Source organism: Zalophus californianus, chromosome 1, assembly GCF_009762305.2.
Source record: "Zalophus californianus isolate mZalCal1 chromosome 1, mZalCal1.pri.v2, whole genome shotgun sequence".
NCBI lineage: Eukaryota > Metazoa > Chordata > Mammalia > Carnivora > Otariidae > Zalophus > Zalophus californianus.
The window spans coordinates 67074556-67101372 of record NC_045595.1 but is presented as its reverse complement, the minus strand read 5'-3'; the positions used below and the strand labels follow the sequence as shown (position 1 = coordinate 67101372).

Sequence of the window (26817 nt, the reverse complement as noted above, 5' to 3'; positions counted from 1 at the left end):
TATCTAAAAATCAAGATTCTCCACCATCTAAGTGGAGGGGCAGGAGTGAGAAGAGCATGGAAAATAAGTCCAAGGCTGAAGAAAATTCAGGCCAGAACAGGACACGGAGCCAAATGTGGGGGAAAGGAGATGGGGGCTCACCTCTAGAGATGCACGCCAAGCACCCAGGACTTCTCCCACAGAGCCCCCCCCAGGCTCTGGGAGAAACACCACACCAGGAGGCCCCACCATCACCTCTCCAATGAGAGAAAGTAACAGATTTTTTGGTCACAGTGACATTTTGGCTCTTTATCCCCGAGAAGAGAAGGACTGGCATAAGCTAATGGCAAACAGTGTGATAAAACAGACTGGTACTAATCAGGCTACTGTGTTCTGACTCCCCAACTTCTTTCTTTTTTATCCAAATAAAGGAGCAGAACAAGGTCGATCATTATCAACCTACCTTTATTTTAAAGCCTTGGCATTTCTGTTAGAGACAAACACACAAAACACCACAAAAACTGTTCTTGCAACACCACTTGGAAAGACGGGAGAGCTAGGATGCGTTTAGACAAGCTCCTGGGCCCTATTTTAAGGTATTTCGCTGCCTATACTTAATGGTAGCCCTTGAAAGAATTCCGTGTAAACCCAAATCTAGAGATCTGGCTCAGAAAAACAGCTGCTGTTTCCCTCAGAGATAATGAGAATTGTCTTTGAGTCTTTGGCCCAAACCACCACCTGCCCTGTGTTACCCAGGTAGGCAAGCAGGCCCAAGAGGGAAGCAAACCATGAGCTGGTAAAGCCATGGACACAGACCCTTCTTAGGTCCCTTAACCTATGGAACAAACTGCTCACCTGGAAAGCAAAGAACATAGCAATTTGGCACCATCCGGTCACTAAAAGAACTGCATCCCTAGAGTCAAGTAAGGGCTCTGATAAACCCCACAAAGCATGCCCTCTAACTTTCAAACACCTGCGATTGTTTCTTCCCAAAGACACAAGGAGGGTTCAAGTCAGAGGATACTCAAGACCCTTTGGCTCGATGGCAGACAAGAAACCAGACCCCTCTTAGCAAGCGGGGCCCAGAATCACCAATACCCATGTGTATACATTTCTAAGTCAAAAGCCCCCGTATTATTTCAATCTACGTCATGCTGTCTTTCTTCTCGGCCCCACCTGCCTCCTATCTCTGTGGGTTACTTCTTCGGAAAGGTGAACCCTGGACAAAATACTTAAACTCCCTAAGGCTTCATTTCCTAACGTGTAAAATGAGGACAGTGGTATTTACCTCAGAGAGTCGCTGTAGGATAATACTTGTAAAGTATTGAGCTTAGTATACAGAACACACTAGGTGAGCAGAAAATGTTGCTGAGGGCTTCTATAGGACAGAAATGCAGGGTCAGCAGGCCTGTCAGAGGAGCAAGAAACGAATACGTAACACAGTAATACATGTGGACAGGACAGCACACAGAGGATATCTAAAAGCCACCTCCAAGACCAACTCGGGTCCCATACAACGCTGGGCTCCAAGAAAACTGAGCAGATACATCAAAGATAGTGCATGATTCAAGGGCACGAAAACAAAATGCCTTCACACGCGAACATCCAGAGAGAGACAAAACAGCGTCATCTTGTGGTCAGAGTCTCTGTGAACCTGGCACAAGATCAGCATCCAATCTGTAGGTCTTACAGTTTCCTTAATAACGAGTTCCCGTGTCAAATAAAAAACTGAGAATTTTTTAGATCTTTCACCTTTTGGGGAGAAATTTAGTCTGAAATTTAGGATTTCATCATTTCTTTAAAGCAAAGCCACTAGAACACATTAGCCTGAAGAGGACACACCTGCTTCATTAGAGATGCTGTCACACATCTTCTGAGAAAAAAAAACTACGATGGCTTTCTCTCCAGGATTCCTGACTGCTCCTTAGCTTTGAGTTCTTCTAGTTTCTTCTTATAGCGGTTCATGAAGTAATCATCTGGTTCAATCCCTGCGTTCTTCAAATTTTCCATGACCTTTTCCAGTCTGAGTACTGATCGGGCCCCCTCAATCTTTCTTGTGCTCAGGTACAGAGTGAACTCCCGGAAATCCAGGAGCTTACAGGTGTCCACAGAGCAGATATTCCTGATACCACTAGTTCTATCCAAATGAGGAAAAAACACCAGTCCTGATAACTTCTCCAGGTCCTGAAGGCTCACTTGGAATTCACTTAACTGCGGTTGGAAGCCAATGGCGTCATTGGGCACCACAAAGGCCCCTAGTGCCAGAGGTTCAGTAGACACTGGGCTTCTGCGGGCCAGGATCACCTTATAGAGGTGTGAGGGGACAGCCACGTTGTCCTCACCGATCACCTAAAAACAAACAGCCACATTAGCAATGCTAACTGATGCCAGCAGTTCCCAAGTTTCTCCTGAAAATATTTTCAACACATTTCTGCAAAGGCATTTATAAGTTACCCCACCAATGAATTTAAATTCAAGGTTCACAGAGAAGATGAACATCTAACAGGTATATTCTGATCACATTCTTTAAAACAATGCCACCCCAAAGAGTAGAGGTCACATCCTCTGCTCTGTTTGCAGGACAAAGGGCAAAGGAATGCCCTGGGTTTTTAACAGGCAAGAAAAGCTGTGATTTTCTCTTCATCACATAATCAGAACTTCTGGTGCTCTAAACATTCAAAGGTCAAAACTGCCAGCTTGGTTAACTCCCAGCTCGAGAAATAAAAATATGGCCTTAGTTTATCAAACTCACTAGGGAGCTAAACAAATAGCTCTCAGAAAAGCAGCCAGACACACTACCTCGGTATTACTAGCTCCAGTTTTGCCTAGACCGTGGCTCATTTTTGAAATTAAATTAAGTAAATGTAAATGCTGCTTACTTAAGTTTTGCACACTCTTGAGTCTATTATCAAACACAGAACTTCTGAATGTGTTCGCAAACCAAACACTCTGGAAAGGTATCCATACAACAGAGAAGCCAGGGTCAAGCCTACACACAACTTGCTTGCCTGTGTAGGTCAGCTCTAATAATGAAATAACATTATTATGGAACCTTTTCAAATTTCCTTCCAATTGGCTTTTAAGCCGTATCTGTTTTCCGAAAAAGGAAAACTGAACATCCATTTCCTTAATGGTCTCCAATAAAATGATACAATCCAACTACAATATGCATGTGTACTGCTACCCCTCCGGGGCCCTTCCTCGGTCCAAGTGGGCATTTCCTCCTGCTCAAACCTGCCTGCCGCTGGAGGCCATGCTGGGAGCCCAGATAAGGCAGAGGGATGAGAGCTACAAGGATTCTTTCCTGCTTTTCTCCAGCTTCTACCTACATGGCACACAGCCTAAGAATGCCATGGCTATCTGCTGTCTGGCACGCATGGAGGTTCCACTGCCAAGACCAACTGTGGGCCTGCAGGGAAGCCCCATCTACAGGGCTGATTTCTGTAACTACTATCTCTCAAGTAAGTGAAGGGCTCACTTGAGAGTAAAGCTTATGAAAGTACACAATCTATAAGCACAAAACCCTACAGCCCTCCAACAAGTCATTTATGCAGCTAGAAAAAAGAACATACTCTCTTCAAGGCAAAAAACACTGAAGGTGAACTCTACGGAGGTCCACAATTAGCCCACAGATCACCAACAGAGGTTAATGCAACAATGCAACTCAGAGGGGCTATGACTGGCACTGCTGGAAACACAGAAAGGAGCAAGCTTTACAGTGAATGCCCTAGTGTCTGTTCTCAGGAAGCTTCCCAGCTAGAGGAGGAGTCAACCCCCACTGCTTTCACGGGAGGCAGACTGTGGTCAGATGCCGAAACAGAGCACAAGACAGCACTAAGGCAAGCGAGGGACCAGAACTGAGGGCACAGATGCAGCTGAGCCATAGTTCACAAGAGGGGTAGAAGTTTAAATGGGCTTCTGAGGTTAGCTGGGGCACCAACAGTTAAGCAATTCCTTGATGCCACCTGGTGGACATCCTCCATCACTGCAGCACAACCTCAGACTCCCAAGTATGAGGAGCCTTCCAGACCCATTCACTTGATTGTTTTCTCTCCTCGTGGACTCTTTGTCTACAAACAAAAATTTCAAGAATAATTAATTGGTCATGCCCATCTGCTGCCAACCAGGGCTTCTAATCAGAGTCATTAAACTCCAGCCAATAAAAATAAATCATTTCTATTGTGGGTTTTAAAAACCCACACAATGGCTAGAGGATGTCCATTACTACTTTTAAGAATCCTCATGGGACACAAAAATTCCTAAGAACCATAAGGTAGGATCATTTCACCCATGACCTCAAAACACTTCAACAAGGAGGAGCAAAATACTACCCCTAAAAATAAAGAGAAAAATGAAAACTTAGCCACTATCTTCTCTGATTCAGTCTGCTTTGTTCTTAGGAAGTAAACATCTGTAATTTGTTTAAAATAGGAACCAGCAACATTTGGAAATTCAGAAAATCCATTCTTTTTTTCCTTGAATTTAAGACTTAAAAAAAAAAAAATCCCAATTTTCAAGCTATCTTTGTAGACAACTCACCTACGTAATAAAATTCTCCCAATTCTGGGAAAATTAGAAGTCTTTCATAAAATGTTTCTAGAAACTGCTAGGGACTGGAACCCCAGAGACTTGGTCAAGTCCTGGCTTTGCCACAAGGCTGCAAGTCATGTTCACTGATATCTTCCTTCTTCATTCATAAAATAGGTAATAACTACCTTCATGCTACCTATCTCACAAAATAGTTATGAAGATACAAAGACACTTTAGTTTCAAAAAAAAAAAGGTTTTAAAATCTGCAAGACCTATGCAAAAAGCAATTTTTGTAGGGGATGTCATTCAAAGGATAGGATGTATTTGCATTTGGTACAAAAGGTGGTTCTGCTGAGGGACAGTGGGGAAACACGGGGTCAAGCAAGATTAGACCAGTTAAAGGTGGACAACAGGATTTCAAGAGGAAGCAGGATGGACACAAATGACACCCTCAACAAAAGACTTGGGGGCTGAACATGAACCAAGTCTTCAGTATCAGTAAATCAGCAATGATCCTTGTCATAGAAGATGTAGATGTAAAAATACTTTAGAGGAAATCCTCACTGCTGTTAAATTACCAAAAAGCATGGAACTCTTGTCAAGATTGTAACAAAAACTGGAAATCAACCAGGTGTAACTAGTAAACACAATATATAGAAGAGCCATAAAGCTGGCACACACTCACCACCTAGAGTTAGTCTGCGTACCTGCTGGCCTGAGGTTTCCTTCCACCCAAGAGACAGAAATGACACTTTGCTCTCCCCCGCCCCAGCTCCACACACACAGAACTGGGCCTTCACACTGACTCAGTGCCAGAAGAGCCTAGCAACAAACGATATTCAGGCTAGGTCTGCCATTTGTCCGGTCCTATATATATAGCAACTGTGATGTAAATAAAATTAAGCAGCAGCACAAAGAAAATATATATACCTGCTAGAATCAGATAGATATATTTGGTTACATTCCCTTGGTAGGACAAAAAAAGAAAATCCAAAAATAAAACTGTTGGACACATCAAGAGACCAAGCCCTTAAAAAGTCAAGCCAATCAAGTGCAAGAAAGAAACCATGACAGTGTGATAAATAGGAACTCCACAAGAAGGAACAAGGTAAGAAGGGAGTTGGAACATGTGGGACAGTCAGCAGGCAGGTGGCCAGCCCTTAGGTGGCATTTCAAGCCTCTAGAGGAGCTTGTGCAGCAGCAGAGACCCAGGGAGACCGTGCCACTCACACTGGGCACCTGCTCACACTGGGCACCTGCTCATACTGGGCGCCTGCTCCGCATAAGGAGGCTGGAGACCAACTGCCAAGTCACAGGACAACAAGCACCACCTTCCCAGACTGTCGATTCTACTTGGAGATGTAGGGTGGGAGTAAGGAAATACTTAGCCAGTAAAATCATTTATTTTTCAATTAAAACAGATACGGAAATTAACAAAAGCTCTGCCTAAAGAGAAAACAGGAGATTTAAAAAAAGAAATGACTCCCAGATCACTTCAGGTGATGCCTCAGGATTCCTGGAGGCATGTTTTTTAATTTCCTTCCCCTCTAGGAACTGGTTTGGAATTAGTTTGGAAAGTAATGCTGTAGAATGAAAACAATGTTAATGTTAAGTACTTCTAACATTACCACCACCACCACCACCGAGTTGAAAAATTTGAAGCTCACTTTCTTGTCAGGTCAATTATAATGTTTCAGGCCAGAATCTTCAGGTATGTTTCACTTGTCTGGAATCAATCTCTTCTTGAAACAGGCACATCAGAGAAAGCACATGGATGACCTCAGCTATAATAAAGGGGGTGATTCTGATTAGAGCTGTCAGATGACTCACTTCTGATAAAATCACTGCTACTAATCTTCCCCTGGGCTCACAGTCACTCAAGTCCTATGATGCTGTGATTCTTTCCTGCATATTCTAACAGACATTTCTGCCTGGCTATAAGGGATCCTCTTCTTGGCCCATTTTCTGTTCTTATTTTTGCATGCTAGCAGATATCACTTGCAACTGTTCTCCATCCTCACCATCTTCTACCTCCTGGCCTTAAGCTGCTGTATGGGAAGAGCACAGCAACCCCTTTACTGTAGACTTTTGAGAGCTCTGAAGAACAACACTATAGAATGATTGGCGGTTCTCATACAAATAGACAGACTCTTGTTTAGATCTCCCCTTTGACAATGACTAGCTATGTGAGTTGGACTGGACCCCTTTAAACCTCAATTTCCTTCCTATAAAAGAAATTTCCCAAGTTCGTGCATATGTATATGTGTGTACACATATGTATAAAACGTTTGGCCCAACTAAATTCTTAAAATGGCAAACTGAAACAATTTTTCCAATTTAATTTACCAAAGGATATTTTGCTTTTATGCTATCTATACACTACAGATTTTTAACTTTAAAATTCCACCTGAAATCATTTGATCTGAAAAAATGTCACATCTAACAAAAGGTGCATTACTACAGAGAAGCTGTTAGTGAAAAATATAAATATAAAAAAGTAAATCACTTTGATACCATTCTTAAAAAAAATAAAAACTGGTATCTCTCTCCAGAGCGATACATTCCTATCAACATTCCCCTTTGCATACACACACACATAATACATGCGCACAGGTAAGTGCTTTCTTTATGACCAGGGTCTATAAATCTCAAAAAAACAGAAAGGAACAATGAAGATGAAGAAAAAACAGTAAGCCACTAAAGGCAATAGAATTTGTATACTATGTTCTTCGGGGCTCTCTCCACCCACTATAAAAGGCTAAAAATAAATGTGGTGAACACACATGACAAGCCAACAGCAGACCGAGCACTCAAGAATCAACTTGTCATCCAGATCCCGGTTTCTAAATACCAATTCCCATTAAAAGGAACCAGGGCTCCTTGGAGAGATGGCTGATCCCAGAGTCTGGCCAAGATGAGCCTAGAATATCCTGTTATGCCAGAAAGTAGAAGTGCTAAGAACACCATGAGGGTGTGTCAAAGCACATGGGAGAGAGCCTGAAGGGGCTCCCACTGGCCAAATCAAAGACAATTTGAGCATCAAAATGAATACACAGCAGATTGAATAAAATAAGAATCCATCAGTTCATACTGATATAATAATAAGAAGGAAAAGCTCTTTCTTACAGTAGAATGTCAAATACCAAAAGCAGAAGAAATAAGAATTAGAAGATCCTTACTCAGCAACAATTATAGTAATAACTGATTCAGGCCAGAATCTTCAGTGGCTGCTAAAACTAGCAGTTGACAATCTGAAGAGGAAAAGAATACTTACACGGTCTCAAAGGACTTCCACAGCGGATTAATTTCAAAGGGGAAATGATAACTTAGCAGTGAAGAAATCTAGAGGACACCACCTTTATCAAGTGATCTAAGTTAATATCACCAATAACAGGACAACCTGACAGCACATGCATGCCGATGTGATGCACTGAGGGACACACAAGCTCACCTCTGAGGTGTTCTGCCAGAAACATAACTGAATCTAATCAAACAAGAGACAAACCCAATTTGAAGAACATACTACAAAACAAATGGCCTATATTCATCAACAATGTCAACATCATTAAAGACAAAAAGGCTGAGGAACTAACCGCTTGAGATTAAAGAAGACTAAAGAGACATGACAGCTAAATACAATGCATGATCTTGGACTTCATTCCAAATCTGGGGGAAAAAAACTGCATGAAGAACATTACTGGAGCAACTGACAAAATGTGAATATGGACTGTACTCCAGATAATATTCTTTTATGTTGAATTTCATGAACTTGACAACTAAACGGTGGTTATATGAGAGAACGGAGTATTTAGGGGGAAAGGGACAAGATATCCGCAACGAATGCTTGAATGGTTGAGAAAGTACTGAGAACGAGGGGTATGCGTAAGAGAAGAGGGGGCAAGCGGTGCAGAACACTAACGACTAATGAATCTAAGTGAAACATGTTAGGAGGGTTCTCTACTCTTACAACCTTTCTACAAATTTGAAATTATTTCAAAGTGAAATGTTAAAAAGTATCAACTTGCTTTGCGCCAAGGATGTGTAAAAAACTAATGAATAAAGATTAAAGGATGTTTCCAGTTCAAGATGGCAACCTGGGCCAAGGCTTCTGCTCCTCTCTTCCCCCAATTTAAGAAATACACATATAGACACAAAATGGCAGCAAACAGGTCTGACACAGAACCGTCTCATGCAAGTGAGGAGAATGGCAGAGTCGTGTATTACTGGACTAAGAAGTGCCATGAATTTCTGGAAGACAGAGGAGCTGACATGTTAGATAAAACAAAGAGGAAGGAGTCAAAGCTTGGATTTTCACAGCCCCTTATGCTGTGTTCCAGTAAGTAAAAGGTGTCAAAATCAAGGTGTGAGACTGACGAATCCATCTCCAGAATTACTGTACAACCAACAAAAGCAGCAGGACTGTCTTGCCTCCAGGATGAAGATAGAAAAATATTCTCTAAAGGGATGATTCTCAAACCTTACAGTGTACGTAAAACTGCCCGGGAGAGCCAGTCACACCTGCAGATTCCTGGGTCCCACTGCTAGGGTTTTAGGACATTCTCAGACAAGCAAGTTTACCACCCAATGACCCTTCCAGAAAGAATCTGAGGATGTGGGGCACCTGTGTGGCTCAGTCGTTAAGCATCTGCCTTCAACTCCGGTCATGATCCCAGGGTCCTGGGATTGAGCCCCACCATCGGGCTCCTTGCTCAGCAGGGGGCTTGCTTCTCCCTCTCCCACTCCCCCTGCTTGTGTTCCCTCTCCCGCTGTCTCTCTCTAATAAATAAAATCTTTAAAAAAGACTCTGAGGATATATTCCAACAACAACAACAAAAGGAATCCAAGAAAGGGGAAGAGGGAGCCCAAGATGAAAGGGACCTAAACCAGGAGTGTACTGAAAAGAAAGACAGATGTGTAGCTGACTTAAAACTACAACAGCTTACGGGGGTGGCCAATGGTCAGTTCATCATTCCCTCAACATTCCACTCATTGTTTCCACCTTGAATTGCTTTCTTCACTTGGCTCCTGGGACACCACTCTCCCCGGATTTTTCTCCTGTCTGAAAAATTGTTCCTTTTGTTTCCTTTGTTGGACCTTCTTCTTCCTGACTTCCGAACGTCTGAGCCCCCAGGGTTCAGACCGCAGATCTGCTCTCTCCTGTCTATGCTCACTTACACGATCCCGTCATAGCTTTAAACATCACCTGGTGTGCTGACCACTCCCAAGCAGATCGCCACTTCAACCTCTCCTCTCTGACAACCAAACTCAGAGCCTGCCCTGGACATCAAATAATCTCCCATTCCCACAGCCAAAATCACCCCTGATTTCCAACCTCCACGCCTGCTCCTCTCTGGTCTTCTTGATCTCAGACTGAAAGCCTATGTGTTATCCTGACTCTTTCCCTCTTAGTCTACAACTTACCCCATTAGAAAGTACCATCAGTTCTACTGCAAGACACATTCTAAATCAGAGCATTTCTCACCATTTCTACCACCACCACCCCTCTAGTCAAGCCATTATTACTTCTCACTTAGACTACTCCATCAGCATCTTAAGTGGTCCAGCTATTCTATTCCTCACAGAGAGCAGCCAGACTGGGCTGTGACTGTGCCACTATCCTGATCAAACAGCATCGCAGCTCCCTGAATACGATCTGGACTTCTCCCCATGGCCTCCCTCTAACTGCCGTCCTTCTCTTTGGTGCTCTCTCTGCTCTAGTCACACTGGCATTCTTGCGTCTCCTTGAATTCACCAAGCTATCTCACCCCGTGTCTTTGCACTTGCTGGAAAACTCCTCATAGAGGTTACTCCCTCACTTCACTTAGGTTTCTGCTTAGTCTCACTTCCCCTTAGCAACCTATCCTGTCTTTCTTTTCCACCCTTGTGTTTTCTTTTTCTAATATGCATTTTGTTTATTGTGCCTCTCCTCCACTATAACCTGAGCTCCACAGAACATACAGCCTTGTTTACCTGCTGTTATCAGAAATGCCTAGAACAGTGCTAGGCACACAGGAGGAGCTTAATAACTATTTGCTGAATAAAAGGAAGGAAAGAAGGGAGGGTGGGAGAGAAGAAAGGAGGGAAGGGAGGAAACAAATGGTTCATATTAGCACAGAAGTCAGAGGGCTCCAAGAATGATGTCTTCAAGAAGAAACTGATACATCTTTTTAAAAAATAGTATGATAGTAAGGTTAAATGGTCTGAAATAGAAAGTAAAAGCATATTATTACATTTTTTAAAGTAGCAATTATAATACCCTGCCGCCTTTACTTTCCATTTCTCAGATTTTTGTTGTTTGTGGTAATACTTATTTCTCCAGCAGCGCAGACTTAATACAGGATTATATCTACTGCTTTAAGACCCAAATGTTCTACTTAAACATTCATAGTACTATACATACTGCTTTTATATTTTCAATAGAGCCAGAATTATAAAACTCAAAGACCAACAAGGGCTAGACAGGAAGTGTAAATGGATGAAATGGGCCAGGTGAAGACTATGATGAATGGAAGAACATGTGCTCCATTGAAGGAGAAAGCTGCTACTCTCAGCTAGTGAATGCACCTAAGGGAATATGTGCCAAGTGTTTGAGTCATCTGTTTTTAAGAGAAGCTAATATCTGGATTTTTATGTGAAACCTCCCAATGATGAATAATTACCAACTAATTCAAAAACAACATACTATGTGAACCAAGTCAAATCATCTACGGGCCGGACGTGCCACAGGAGGCCTCTGTCTTAGATATCTGCTACAGGCAAAGCTCACACCAAATTATAGCTAGTAAACACAAATGTAAATGCTATAAACCTCAACAATACGTAAGTGACAGATCAAGAAGTAAAGGTTTAAGTATATTAAGTTTATGATGTAAAGTTTACCAACAGAAGAACTAAAACTAACATGAATGACAGAAAATGGAAAAATATGTGAACTACATAAATTTCATATATTTCATGTGAAAGCATCAACAGAGACTGTTTAAAATGGGCAAATCAAAATTAAGAAATACAGTTTAGTACCCATTACTCTCAGATAAGAGAGATAACTAGCAGAAGAACTAGGAAACTGGACAGTGGGACTGGGACCAGGAACTGACTATCCCTCTCATACCTTATACTATTTGAATTTCATTATGATGTCATATACTTTAAGGTTTAAGGTTTAACATTTTTGTTACTATGCACATAGAGTTCCATAACAACAAATTTCTGAAGTTTAAATTCAAGGCTCATTAAAAGACGGGCAATTAGGGCACCTGGATGACTCTGTCAGTTAAACGTCTGTCTTCGACCCAGGTCATGATCCCAGGGTTCTGGGATCAAGTCCCGCATCGGACTCACCGCTCAGCAAGGAGTCTCCCTCTCCCTCTGTCCCTTCCCCCTGCTCGTGCTCTTTCTCTCAAATAAAAGACTGGCAATTAAAGGGGCACCTGGGTGGCTCAGTCAGTTAAGCATCCAACTCTTGGTTTCAGCTCAGGTCATGATCTTGGGGTCCTGAGATCGAGCCCCACATGGGGTTCCATGCTCAGGACGGAGTCTGCTTAACCCACTACCTCCGCTCCTCCCCTTGCTCACATGCTCTTTCTCTCACTCTCTTTCTCAAATAAATAAAATCTTTTAAAAAAATAAAAAGACTGGCAATTATGGCTTCAATGCCATGGGGGGGGGGAGGGGAAGACACAAAAGCACCAAGATTCTAAGTTTAGTATAAGTATCTACCTTCACAAATTCTAACATAATATATGATTAATGAAGAATAGATTCAAAAGCTTTAAAATTAATAGAAAGGCATCTGCTATCTAAGGTTCTGTGGAAGAGAAATGAAAAAAAAGAATCTAAGAAAGTCTTCCTTACTAAAAACTTTCTTACTAATTCCAGTACCCTGCCCCATGCTTTGACTAAAGAACACATGTCAAATTAATAACCTGGGGTGCCTGGGTGGCTCAGTCACTTAAGCGTCTGCCTTTGGCCCAGGTCATCATCTCCAGATCCTGCGATGGAGCCCCGTGTCAGGAATCCCTGCTCAGCAGGGAGTCTGTTTCTTTCTTTCTCTCTCTCTCTCTCTCTCTCTCCTTCTGCCCCTCTTCCCTGCTCATTCTCATTCTCTCGAATAAATAAAATCTTAAAAAAAATAACCTTTTATAATTTAGTCTAAATGTACTGTATCTTTCAGATATTATTTGATATGCTTGATATGACTATGGACATTTCCTGATTTCAGTACAAATGAAAGTTTGTACTGAAAAGTACAAAAAAAGTCTCCTTTTCTGTTAGTTTGGTATTACTCATTTCTGATGCTTTTGAGGATGAGAAAAGCAAAAATGTATACTTTGAAATGATTTCTGGACTCCAGACAGACTGACACCAACAGAAGTGGAGGCAGAGAAAGTCACTGGAGGCCTCTGCTACACTGCAGGTGTTCAGAGCTTCAGCAAAATCTGAGTAAAAGTTATTAAGAAGGAGAACTGATAACAGTTGTTGACTCAAAGAAATTAGGAGAGATGACTTGTGGATGTGAAATCCAGGAAAAGAAGGGAGAAAGTAATCAAGAGTGTAGGTTTAAGGCCATTATTTATAATTCTGTATACATTCCTCCTCCCACATGACAGGCACTGGAAGATTTGCTGGATTCTAGATTGGCCAGTGAGCATGCATCAGTCCTATGAATTACTATGGACATGGGAAACTAACAGTACAGGTTCAGAGGCTCAGAACTTGAAAATAAAGGCCCTAAGACCAATAAAGCTTTCACATAAAAACCAAAAAAAGATTATTATTCAGAGTCTACCCTTCAGGAAGCTGATCTTGACTGCTCTCCCACATTTCATCACCATGACACTAATTCAGGTGAGGAGAGCTGACAGGTCTCTTTTGAAACTCTCTTTAAGGCTCGAATAGCAGTCACTGATAAGCTATTTAGGAGAAGCAAGGTAAGTCTTATTTGTGGTTAGTTTTTTATCTTCCAGTGTAATGAAGAATACTGCTATAGAAAAGATATATTAAAATATATGTACATACGTACATTTCATTCTCAATTAATTTCAAATATAGAACTTACAAGATTAGGACAAAGAACACCTGTGTGCCCTTCACAGATTCATCAACTGTTAACATTTTGCCTGATTTGCTTTATTATTCTTTCTTCCTCTGTATTTTTCTTTTCCCTAAACGCTTTGTGTCCTTGTTTGTCGGTTGGCTATTTTTGCGAGTAAAGCAACAGAGTTTTATTAAGCGAAGAGACAGAAAAAGCTCTTTAGAGTGCGAGGGGTCCCGACAGGGTTGCCTTCCCTAAACCCTCTGAAAACACAGACACATCCTCCAGGATGTATTTCCTAAGAGCAAAGACATCTGCTTATATAATCATAGTAGGATTATCAAAATCAGGAAATTTAACACTGATAACATACAATGATCTAATCTACAGACCTCAAATGTTGCCAACTGTCCCAATAATGTCCTTTTTAGTAACATTTCTATTCTGACTTAGGATTTTGTTTTCAGGACTCTTTAGTCTCCATTAATCTATTCCAGATTAATTCTGGAATTAATTTCTCAGCCTTTGTCTTTTATGACACTAACATGCTGGAAGAGTACAAGGCAGCTGTTTCACAGAATGACCTTCGGTGGGGTTTGCCTGCTATTTCTACACGGTGAGATTCCCCACTGTGCTTTCTGGCAGAAATCTCACAGAAGTGATCCTGTATTCTCAGTGCATCACATCAGAAGTACAGTGTATCAGTAATCCCATTACTGACAATATTAATATTAACCCTGATCACTTGGTTAAGGGAAAGTTTCTCCACTGTACAGTTACCATTTCTTGCTTTGTTATTAATAAGTAATTTGTGGAGAGACTCTTTTAACTATATAAACTTCTTTCCCATAAAACTTTCACTCACTAGTTTTAGCATCCACTGATGATTCTTGTCTGAATCATTTATTACCATGACGGTTGCAAAATGATTTTTCTAACTCTTTCTTTCTTACAAATTTATTAGTTGACATACTACAGTAAGCAGAAGTTCTTCCTTACACTCATGTATTTACTTATGTATTAGAAGTAAGGATTCTTATCCAACTCAGTGGGTCCATTATATTTTGCTATCCAACAGCCCCAGACACGGTAAGCAGAACGCCTGCAAGCTGATGTCTATGTCTTTTTGATACGTCCCCACAATTTTGTACTTTTCCTGCACCAGCCCTGGAACCAGCCACTTCCCCGCATGCTAAGTTCTTCCAGTAGGAGATGGTTTTGAAACAAGATATGGTCTCAAGGTATGCTCACTGCTAACTGTGTATCACTGCTTCTAGGCCCGTTCAGCAGAAAGAGCCGGCAGATACATAATATTTTGTGTTAAGTTATATTTTTAAAAATTATATCCGATTTAAGAAAAGCAATATACTTTCCACTACAGCATTTGGCCAACATATATTTAACAGAAATATCCACCCAAAGAAACTGTTAGTGAAATGCTCTTAATTACTGGTTAATTTTTCCTTTTAAATTTTGTATAAATTTTTCATCTACTACACAGTAAGCTAGTCATATAAATCTTTCAGTTTTATGAAAACAAAGCACACATAAAACTAACTTGATCACTTAAGGTTTAAAAGTCAGTCAGGAGAACCTCTTTTCCAACAGTAAGAGTAAAAAGTTAGATTTAACAAAGCTCAAGAATAATTAATATTTAAAAAATAAGAGAACATAAGGAGCTTTAAGCCATTTTTTTCCTTCTAATATAACAAAAAATACTAAAATTAAATTAGCGAATTGATCAGAGGAGAGAAATTAATCTGCTTAAAATACTAACTCCTTTGCCACTCCTTCCCTCCCATAAGAACTCCTGGAATATTCTGAGGGTGTGAGCACCTGTGTGCTACTTACACGTCACTGCGCATCTGATCCAGACAGGCTGATAAAAAGCAAATCAAGTGGGACAGAACATACTTAAAGTTTTGGGTTTTTTTTTTTTTTTTCCCTAAATCTGTTTCTCAGGTCATTCACTTTTATCACAGACTCTCTTAAGTAATCATATAACCTAACCAGTATTTATTAAGTATGTGCTTTATTCCTAGAGCTGAACTAAGTGTTCCCTCCAGATACATCTCTTTGACCTACAGGGAAGTCCTTCAATCCCTCTTTACTCTATAACGTCTTCCTCACTCCACTGGGTTCCCCACCCTGTACAGATCTCACAATATCATTATCAATTCAGTTACCCTCCAGACACAATCCTCAATCTTCCACATCAACATCAGATGCATAAGCCCTCACACCACTAATTATACTCTTCTAGCTTAACCTCTTTCCTTCAATCTGTAAAGTTCTTAAATACCTTGCATGAAAAAAAATCTTCCATCTTTTTAAAAAACTCAAGCATCTAAAAGAAAAGCTGTTCCTCCCACTTTTCCGCTCACTGCCATCTAAACGTGATCCTGAACTTTTCCCTCTTCCTCAGCCAAAAAGTGAATTCATGGTTATGCTTTCCTGTATTCCTCTATCATCCTCACTCCAGCTGCTTGAGTTGGGCCCTATGTCTGTTCCCATATGGACCACGGAATTAATGTCCATTTACCTCCTCATCTCTGACTTCCCTTTCAAACACTCCTTCCTCACCTACCTCTATGCACGGTGCTGTCAGAATACTCTTAATAAAACCCCAAACAAATCACATCTCCCATGCTTAAAATAAACCTGACTTCTCACTGCCTAAAAAGCAAAATCCAAGCCTTCATGGAATATAAAACCCTCTACTATCTGGTCCCTGTCCTGTTGTAGAAATCCTCATCCCCTGTTAGCCACCCATACTCTTTTGTACCCTAAGCTCCAATCTTTATCAATGATACCTGAGTTCCAGAACTATGCTGTCAATCACAAATGTCCTGTGCTTACAATGCTCCAGCTTTTGAAATTCCCATGCTCCCCTCCTGACTCAGCTTACTCTTTTTTCCCATTTTAAAAATTTTAATTCCAATATAGTTAACATACAGTGTTACATTAGTTTCAGGTGTATAATATGTGATTCACCGACTCAGTTTACTCTTACTCATCTGTCAAAATCTAGCTCAAAAAACACTTCCTCTGTTAAGTCTTCCCAAACCACACCAAAAGAGTTGGTCAGTGCTCTTATGATACCCCTTCATCTATGTATTTATCTCTACTAGCCAGCATATCAAACTTTAATGTGATTAACTGAGAACACCTCTGGCTCCCTTCTTTCTGTTTTTGTTTTGTTTTTTTGTCTCCCTTTCTAAACTGTGAGCTCCTTAAAGTCACTGGTTGCTCTTTAATCCATCATTATATCCCCTGTGCCTATCATTCCAACAGGTGTTCAATAAATAAAATCAAAAAGAATACAGAATGAAATTACAATCTCATACAAATAACATAAGCCTGAATGTTAAAACATGTCCCTACCTGGTAACTAACTGTTTTCTTTCCATCACTTCCAGTCTGAGGTAAGGTCAACGGTCCAGATACTACCCAAACATCTTCAAACCTCTCCGTCAGTTCTCGACAGTACATTTCCATTCTGAAAAACAAAATAAAAAAAAGGTGTGATATTCACACAGACATATAGAAAAGAAGCAAACCATTTCAAATCCCTAGAAAAGATAGCAGGAATGCTGAATTTGACAAATGAATGTGAACAAACGAATATTGCAAAAAACACTAAGCATATAAGCAACTCTTCCCAGTTCTTCATTGCACAAGAAAACTTAAAAATGACATGCACTTATACAACTACCTACATTTTCCTGTGTGTGCATTCAGTGTACATTTTAGAACTGATTTTGTTTTGTCTTCTCCCTTATCTTTCTTTGTAGCTCTCAATCTTTTCTGAAGAGTTATATATCGTTTCAACAAGTTGATACACCTTATTTATTTAACCATTCCTATTGTGGGGCAGTTGGGTTTATCCTAACATTTCTTACATAATGCAACATTCCTTAGGATAAATTTCAAGGGCCAGAATTACTTTACTGAATATATATTTTAATAACACTTGATTATATGTAAAAGTAATATTTTAATGGTATTGTACCAATTTACTATATAAACTCCAAAATATGACACCACAGTTTCACAGCAATCTTTACAACACTGGGATTTATCAATAAATGGTTTTGCTAATTTACTGGATAAAAATGGCAAGTAGGTTTAATATGCACTTTCTTATACTGCAGCTGGGAGAGATTTATGAGAGATAACAATGCATGTCATCATCCCTCAGCTTCCTCATCTAAAAAGTAAAATCAGCAGTATTATACCTCACAGTATATATGCCTAATTATCAGGTAAATTATCCTCCCAAAAATATATCCCTTGGGAAAGGAAAATGTTAAATGCTTCCGCAGGTATGCGATCAGCCAAAATAAAAAGGAAACTCTGTAAGACAAATCAAATATCCCAGATCTTCAACAAATCATCTGCAAGGCTAAAAAAAAAAAAAAAAAAAAAAAAAGGAAACCTACAGATTAAAAGAGTATTAAAAGAACCTACCTATATGTGGACCTTGTTCGAATTCTGATTCAAACCAATCAACCATAAATAAAAAATTAGGAGAGAAAAATCTGAACAAACTGGCAATAAGGAATTACTGTTCAATTTTTTCGGGGCAATAATCATGCTCTGCTTCAATTTTTAAAAAACCCTTATCTTCTAAAAATATATATTAAAATATTTAAAGATAAAACAACATAGCTGTCACAGCTTAAAATGAGTGGGGAAAGGGAGGGTATGTAGACAAAACAATGGAGCCATGACTGATAATTATTCAAGTCTTAAGTGTGGGGTACTCTCTTAATGTATTTTAAACCATAAGGTACCATTTGAGGAAAATGCAATAGGCTGAAACAACCTCAATCAGTGCTAGTTTTAGATGCTTAAAGAGATCCCCTGACAGAACTGGTTAGAAGTATCAAAAACCTGCAAAAAGTCCAGTGATTTTATTGTTAGGTTCTATCAAAAACTGGTTATGTTTAATAGTACCAAAACTTTTTTTTAGAAAGCTCAGGAACTCTTGAAATACAAGTAGAAAAAATTATAATGCCCCTGGACAGACTAAAAAATCTCTTACTGCCTCAGTAATATTTTGAGTAGTTTCTTCCCAAACTTATTTCTGACCAGTGGCAAATATGATCAAAATGGCTGGCTGTTTTGAAGTCTGTACTCCCACAGACAACTGTACTCCCGGAATACAACAAAGACAACTAGTCCAAAGTACTTACCTTCAGTAGTGCTATCTTTTGCTAAACAAAGATAAACAGTTGATGAGTGCACTAGTATGTTCTCCTGGCACATCGTTCATCTCCCACAGAATCACATTTTAAAACTCTCACCCCTCACCTGTTCCAATAGCCAGCATTATTATCAAAATTCTGAGGCACAATGTTAGAAAGGTAAAAGGTTTCAGCCATGGCTTTCTGTGAAAAGAAATAAAAATAGTAATTTGCAATGAAATGCCTTCCCCTTTAAGATTTTACAGACACTGAAAGCCAGTTCCTTCTATGTTAGCTCAAGGCAATTACAGTGACTACGTGTTTAAATAAATGAAAGCCATAGCTATTCCAGGTCAGAAAGCTCAATAATGATTATTCATAAAAGGGGTATAACAAAATAAGTAGTTTGGTGTGCTAGCTTTCTTTGTACTTCCTAAAATTCAAACCAGTAATGTAGACTCTGAGAGCAAAGTTTCCAATATAAAGCTAAAGGATAAATTCTGGTGTTCAGCCTCTGACAAAGAGTTTCTCCATAAAGGTCAACTTTCAGAAATTTTATTTAAGGAATACAATACAAACATATTAGTTCAAAAGTAGCAGGGAAGAATTCCTTTTCTTCTGAATTTCTGGCCACTAGGTGTTCATTCATTTCACACTCCTGCAAGGCTGTTATTATTTCCTTCCACTGACCTGTATTAACTGCCAATGCCATCAATAACTTTCTCTTCAAGCAGGGGTTCTCAACCTTGAATGCATACTGGAATAACCCAGGAGCTTTAAAAATATTGGTGCCTGGGTTCCACCCCCTTGAGTTTCTGATTTAATTTGCTCTGGATCTGGGCATCGGGATTTTTTAAAACATCCCTAGGTGATTATAATGAGTATCTAAGGTTTAAAACCACTATCTTAATGACAATAATCACCAACAGTTGATACAATAAATGTCATAAAATACATTTCTCTCCTTTTTTGGCAGAGAACTTGTCCTAAAGTAAAGGAGACTAGAAAGACATGACCAACTAAGTGTAATACGTGATTCATGACTGAACACTGGATCAAAAAAAGCTGTAAAGAACACAACTGGAACAATTTGGCAAGTCTGAGTATGAACTGTTAGTGATTACTGTACAAATATTCAAAAATACATATACACACACTTCTTGGTATGATACTCTTGTCATATATACAAATATCTTCATTCTTAGATGATACAATATCCTGAGCAATCCTGAACAACACTGAGCATGGAGCCTGCTTAAGATTCCTTCTCTCCCTCTGCCCTTCCCCGCTCTCTGAAAAAAAAAAAAAAAAGGGTTTGCTGTACCATCTTTTCAATTTTTCTACAGGTAAAAATGTTTTTGCTGTACTCTCAGCTTTTCTACAGATCCGAAATTTTTCAAATAAATAAATACATAGACAGACAGACAGTTCACTCCTAAGAGCTCTCTAGTTCTCTTTTACATAGCATTTAGTTTTACTTTTTCAACCTGTGTGAGAATGTCTATCTGAGCAAAGGAACTGAAGTCAGGAAGGAAGATACAAAATAAGAGTATAAAAGTTGTCAGATGTTAAGGTTTGGCTCCTATACTTTTAATGCCCAAGTCCCACAGTATACAGACTACCAGCCCCATATTCCCATCCCTCCCAAAAAATATGCCTACAGATGAAAATTTGTTATTTCCTGCTGGAGCCATGTGTCCTCTCGACCACCCACTCCCAACATAGTCTTCATTGAAGGCACTGAAGGCGGGAGGGATGTTGGGATCAGGCTTGAATTTACAATGTTTTCTGTCAGCATCACCTGAAGAAAAACACAAAAAGTGGGTAAGTTATCTGTGGACAAAGATCCCTCAAAATTCTCTAAGCAAGGCAAGCTGTTTGCTGCTGGCTAGTATCTCTCTGAGCAGCTAGTACTTAGTGATTGCACGCATGTCTCAAGTTCCTGGGATAGTTCAAATACCTCATCTGAATTTAGCAAGGACTAGTCTAGGAAAGAATGCTTTTCATACAGTGTAGCTATCTCATATACTTCTGTTTCTAGCTTTTGAAATTAAAGGCAAAAAAATCCCTTGGATAGTATTTAAGTAAAAACAATGACAAATCAAATAGCTGAACTATATAAAAAGCTTACCTACTAAATAAACTCTTGCTTTTTAAAAAAACCCTCATGTATTGTATTTTGTGCAACTGTACTTGACAAGTTTATATGCACTGAAATAATGGATATATATAGACACAAAACAATTTGTTCTGGGCAGCCACAGCCTTGGGGAGGGGGAGAATGTCTCTGATATCTTGCTTGCTGCCTCTTAAGCCATGACAAAACAAACATTTAGGTTATGAGCTCAATCCAGAAATTCCTGAAACAAAATATCTGTGTACCATGTGGGAGAGAAAAAAAAAATCTCAATTTTATTTATATTTTCACACCTCCAGAATAGTTTGCCACAGTGTACATCAGCAAATACTATATTTCCACAAAATATCTGTGTACCATGTGGGAGAGAAAAAAAAATCTCAATTTTATTTATATTTTCACACCTCCAGAACAGTTTGCCACAGTGTACATCAGCAAATACTATATTTTCCACTGTCATTAGGCCAGATCTTGTTAAATTACAAAAATAATAGTGATAAATGGAACATACTCAGAATGCTACTCAATAAAGTTTAAAATGGAGACCAATGAAGTTACCAATCCCAGTGTCATTTCATTCAGCCAGAAAAATTTTAAATGATCAGATCCTAAGACTCAGAATAAATTATCTGATACTGAGCTTTTTAGAACCACTTCATAAAGAAAAAAATAACAGAAGAATTATTAGTAAGCTTCTCTTATGTGTCATTACCACTGGAATCACCTCCTTACACGCCTGGTTATCTCTGCCTGTGGGAATTTCCAAAGGCCTGGGATAAAGATGCCTTCCTTGAAATGGATGTAATTTGTTTCTATCAGGTTACATGAAGGCACTGCCAGTGGAGGACTGTGTTAAACCAAGATCAGGGCTTCAGCACTTGGATCTATACAGGCTCCATGGCTTCAGCCTGTAAGTCTGCATGATAGCCAGTCTGTGGCCTCGCCTTCTCTGGAACAAGGTTATTTTCTTTTTGACCCTTTTGCTCAGTGCCAAGACAACCTTCCATATAGTCCCCTACGGTGAGCAGGCAGGTTAGTTCTGGTTCCCCCATGCTCTCCGAGGGTGCAGCCCCCTGGGGTTCCAGGCTAACTGTAGGGAGGGTCACCTGTAAGACAATCTACCCTGGGTGAGCCCTAGGTCTCACCTTCAGTCTCCCTCACCCTACAAAGGTACGGAATCAAAAGCAATGTGGCTTTGGTTTACCAGGACTGCCTTTACCTCTCTCGATTCTGGCTTTCCCCCAGATATTGGCTTGGCAATTCACCACTATCATGCTGACTCTTTTTTTTTTTTAAGTGATTTTTTTCCTATATATTTCTTATTGTTTTTAGCAGTCTGCTAATAACATTTCTTGTTTTTAGGAGTCAGCCTGAGTAATCTAGTCTGTCATCACTGAAAACAGAAGACTCTTAAGACTAAAATCAGGTAAATCACAAGTATACTGCTTCCTGTTTTCAAATAATATTATTTTACCTCCTCAAACTACACATTACAATGTGAAATGCAGTATTTTTCTTATATGCCTCTGAAAATGGTAATTTAATAAGATAAAATTAGTAAAGCCGAAATTCCTCACATCTTGGGAAAAGTTTTGTATTTAAAGGAAATTCATTGGGCCTGAAACTAAATCAAGTGAGTTTCTCTTGATCTAAGTTTATAATCAACTCTCAACTGCTATGATAAAGTTTCCAACTATATCAGTCTCCTTCTAGCAGCAAGCAAAGTCCAAGGCTCCTGCTATTCGGCTGATTGGTTTGACTCTAGAAAGACAAACTCATTTAAACATCAGCATTTTAATATACATAAACAGAGCATGTACTATAAAGCAAAGGAGAAATAACGTGTGGGCCTTACAGCAAATTAAAAGGCAAATAAAATATGAATAAAACAACTATGACAAAAGGTAATACCTTAACACATAAAGAACTCCCACAAATCAATTAAAAAAAAAAATCCCAAATGAAAATGGTAAAAATAACTCACAAAGAAAAAATAATTCACAAAATATTAACTTTCATTGGTAACCAATAAATGGAAATTCAGCTATTAAATTGGCAATGTTCATTATGAGTGAAAGACAGGACAAGTAGCTAACAGTGGATAGTGTAAACTAGAATAATCTACACGGAAACCAATTTAACATTAAATAGCAAGATCTGGCCATCTTAATTACAGGAATCCACCAAGACATAAAAAAAAAAACATAAAAAAACCATGAACAGACTTACATGCTCGCCTACCTCTCCAGTCTCATTTCACATGTTCTCCCTTGCTCTAGCCACTCTAGCCTTTTAGTTCCCTAAAGGAACAAAACTCTTCACATTGGTGCCTTCAAAAGACGCAGCTGTGCTTTTCTTTCTGTCTGGAATGCCCTTGTCCACAATCCATGGACCACCCAACTCCTCTGCCTAGGTAACAGCATCTACCCTCCAAACCACTTTCTTGGAGAAGCCTTGCTAATAAAAATCAGGTTCTCCTATATCATTGTTCATCACATTCTTTACTGTTCCTTATTTATACTAACCCAACTTGCAATCATTTGTCCTTCAGAACAGTTATTACCAATAATAATTATATATTCATGATTGTTTGATAGGCCAACCCACCACCCACGTTAACTCAAAGTGCCAAGAACAAACCTCAGCACAGTGCCAGACATATGATGTGGTAGGCACTTTAAAAGTATTTGTGGAGATAATGAACAAATAGTGCTAATTGTAGCAATATTTAGGACAGAGGACAGAACCTCCAACTCATATGTCAAGATAATGATCCTCTCAGCCTCTTAGAAAGCCAGGAAGGGTCTGGAGCTCCTTGGCTACCAGGGAGGTCCATTTATCTAAGTGTGTCATACAAACATCATTATTTTCTAAATGTGCTGTAATGTGAAAAAGGTTGAATCAATAATCCTCCTTGTTTTAAATTTGGAAACATCTTTCATCAATGCCTTTACTTCTAACCACCTACCCATTATCTTGCTTTTGGATATATGTTCAAGAACCCATCTAGGCACCCGCTTTGACTGATCATAAGACAAGGCATGATTAGTGTAATGCCTAGTCTCTGTTCCAGTTAAAGGGACTCCAAATTGTTCCAAGAGAGCCTTTTCTGCAGAACCTAAAAATGAAAAGGCGGAGAGGGGGACAAAAATAACAAATAATTAGTAACTCTTACTAGGAACAAAAAATTATAAGGGAGAGGGGTGAGACCTACAAAGGACTAACTCAAAAATCTAATCAACCAGATCTCATTTTACAAGTATTTCCAATGTAGAGAAAAGAGACAGTAGGCTTTGTCTATAATTAGTCATGTAATTTTAACAAGATAAACTGCAGCTATCTCATTAACTTTTAAATAAGGACCTGATCTTACTGGTCTTTCATATCAAATGTCTAAATCTCTGCCCCATAAAGTACTGTGTATACAAAAGAAGCAAAGGAAAAACAAGTCATTACAAGTCACTGATATGATTTAATGGGAAAAAGCCTACTTCCTCATTACATTAAATGTAAAGAGTTAATGTGGGGACAAAAACACAGCCTTTTACAAATATTTTAAAAGACTATCATGCATCATTCTGGAACTGAAGCAGAGATGTGCACTGCACCGAAATAGTGGTAAAACTGGTCTTATTTTTCCTACTCGGACAAACCAAGCACACGTTTAACAAGGAGTCAGTTTCAAAATAACCCTCTCTTGATCCCTTCTCCAGGTCTTCAACCTATGGGAGTAGTTCTCTTGCTAAATGCCAAGTATCAGAAGGAGCAAGTGCCAGGCAAAGTGTAAAAAATGAGCATAAGCTCATTTTCATTGTTAAATACAAGGTAACCCTGGTAGCTCTCCATACTCTGGAGAAGGGCTAGCAGGTGTGGAAACTAATAAAAGGAAACCTCAGGAAAGTGGACTCTGTTGCTAGAAGGGGAGGCTGGAAGGGAGAGCCATTCAACTCCATGTCAATTACAGGAAAACTGTCAATTACAGACCCCGACAGAAGGAACTGTCAGGAGGAAAGAATCATCAACTACAGGCCCCCAACAGGGAAAGACGGCCAGTGCAACTTCTACAAGAAGTAGACTATCCCTGCAACTCAGCCAATGAGAAACTCATCATTCTGAACTATTGCTTTTCTCCAATGGACTTTTCAAAAACAACCCCTCCCAACTTCCTCCGTCTTCTCCATAAAGTTCCTCTCCTTTGGTTGCTGGACTTGCCTATGGTTTTGCCATAGCTTGCTTGTCCTGGATTGTTAATTCTCTACTCTTCCGAAATAAGCCCACTTTTTTGCTGATAAAATAACCTGACAGATTCGTTTTTAGGGTTAATGCGGGTACTCTTCATCTGAACGAAGACAAAATGAGGACAATTAACTAATCCGCTAAAACTAGGTGTTAATTTATTCATTCTTCCACACTCACTGAGTGTCAATTATGTACCAGGTACTGGACTGTGTATATGGTGGAGAACAAAACATAGTCCGAGCTGTAATGGAGCTAACGACCTAATGGAGGTCAGAGACATGAAAATATACATGTGATAAATACCTTCGGGGGTAGAAGACGAGAAAATGAAGATGGAAAAGTATGCGAAAGAGGCAGGCGAGGCCCCAGGTGGAGCGGGGAGGCCGGACGGGAAGCCTAGAAAGGCTGAAAACCCAGGACCCCCGGGCTCGGGGCCGGTAAAGGAAGAAAAGTCGAGGGCCGAGAATGACGATTCACGTCTGAGGTAGGAATCCGGCCCAAAACCTGGGCCAGGAAAGGAAGAGCAGGCCTGTGGACTTACCGTCGGGCTCCCTCACCGCCAACGCTGCCTCAGCTCCCTGACTCCGGAGCAACTGCATGGCCGTGAACCCGCCTCCCGCGGCGCCCACCACAGCTCCCGCCACGAAGACACTCAGAAAGCGCCCGGAGCCTCTGAGGCGGGAAGCAAAACTTTTGGCAGCCATCTTACCCGAAGCGCCTTACCTTTTGGGGTCGCGCGTGCGCACACCAGCTCTGACGCCTGAAAGCCAATCGCAACCGCGGGATCGAGATACGCATGCGCAACCTGGAGTCGCGGGGCACTAAGCCTCTCGGAGCTACAGGATGTGCAGAGCGCAAGCGCACACCCTCCCCGCTGAGGGCCTCGGGAGCCCCCTGGTGACAAAACTGGAGGCCCAGGTGACTCCCCCCCACCCCCCTACCCCCGCTCCACCCCTGGTCCCCTTGATCCGGCAATGGGTGGGAGGCATGACATCTTGAGGGCGAAGTGGTGTGTACCTTTAGTCCCACCTGATAGGTGAGTAAACCATTTGCACATGGTTACAGTAAGGCCTCGGAGCCGCCATTCCAACTCAAGGTCTGATTCCAAAACGTATGCCACATTGGATGTCTTCATGACACCTGGCTTTGAAGTCACAGTATACAAGTCCTAGCTTCTAAAAATTGCTTTGTACCTCCTAAGGATTGTCTTGACAGTATTCCATGGTGGCTTAGGACCCTGAATCGGAGTGCAGGGTTTGGATGGCTGCTCAACCACCTTCCTCTTTGAGGGTGTTAGTTCACCTTTCAGGGCTTCTGTTTTCTCTTTTTTAGATGGGAATAATGGTAATGGTATCATATATGAAAAGTATACCATAAATGTTATTTTAAAATGTAAATAAACAATAAAAGTAATTATGATGATTAGACCATAGGGTTCTTGTGAGGATTAAATGCTACCACATAAAGCATTTAGGGAAGAATCTGGGGCATGTCATTAAGTGCTCTGTAAATGTTAGCAATTTTTCATTAGTCCTATTTTATCTTGAAAGAATGTAAAATTCGGTCTTCTGAACGCCTGCTGACAGAGTAAGGGTATGTTTTAGGCACTCCTACTCCAAATAAATGGGTTTTGTTCCTTTTGCAGCACAATCTGCAGCACCCCACGTGGGCTTAAGCAGGAGGCCCTTTCTAACAACCAGCTCAAGTGT

At 40.2% G+C, this 26817-nt stretch overlaps 1 protein-coding gene across 5 annotated transcripts; it reads right to left on the bottom strand.

Annotated features, from left to right (window-relative positions):
• Positions 1 to 426: 426 nt before the first annotated feature.
• On the bottom strand, positions 427 to 25857 carry EXOG (exo/endonuclease G). Of its 5 annotated transcripts, XM_027582862.2 has the most exons (6): positions 25650 to 25849; positions 23838 to 23987; positions 20394 to 20533; positions 18860 to 18936; positions 16928 to 17042; positions 427 to 2328 (listed from the first exon to the last, which is right to left on the bottom strand). In XM_027582862.2, the coding sequence occupies exons 1-6, from the start codon at positions 25810 to 25812 to the stop codon at positions 1867 to 1869; spliced, it is 1107 nt and encodes a 368-aa protein (XP_027438663.1). In that variant the 5' UTR covers positions 25813 to 25849; the 3' UTR covers positions 427 to 1866. The 5 variants fall into 5 exon arrangements, 2 of the variants coding, with proteins under 2 accessions (XP_027438663.1, XP_027438664.1); XM_027582863.2 differs by lacking the exon at positions 23838 to 23987 and having other exon boundaries at positions 25650 to 25857; XR_003517952.2 differs by lacking the exons at positions 23838 to 23987; positions 25650 to 25849 and adding exons at positions 6177 to 6293; positions 23099 to 23824 and having other exon boundaries at positions 2191 to 2328; positions 18742 to 20533.
• Between the last annotated feature and the right edge of the window lie 960 nt (positions 25858 to 26817).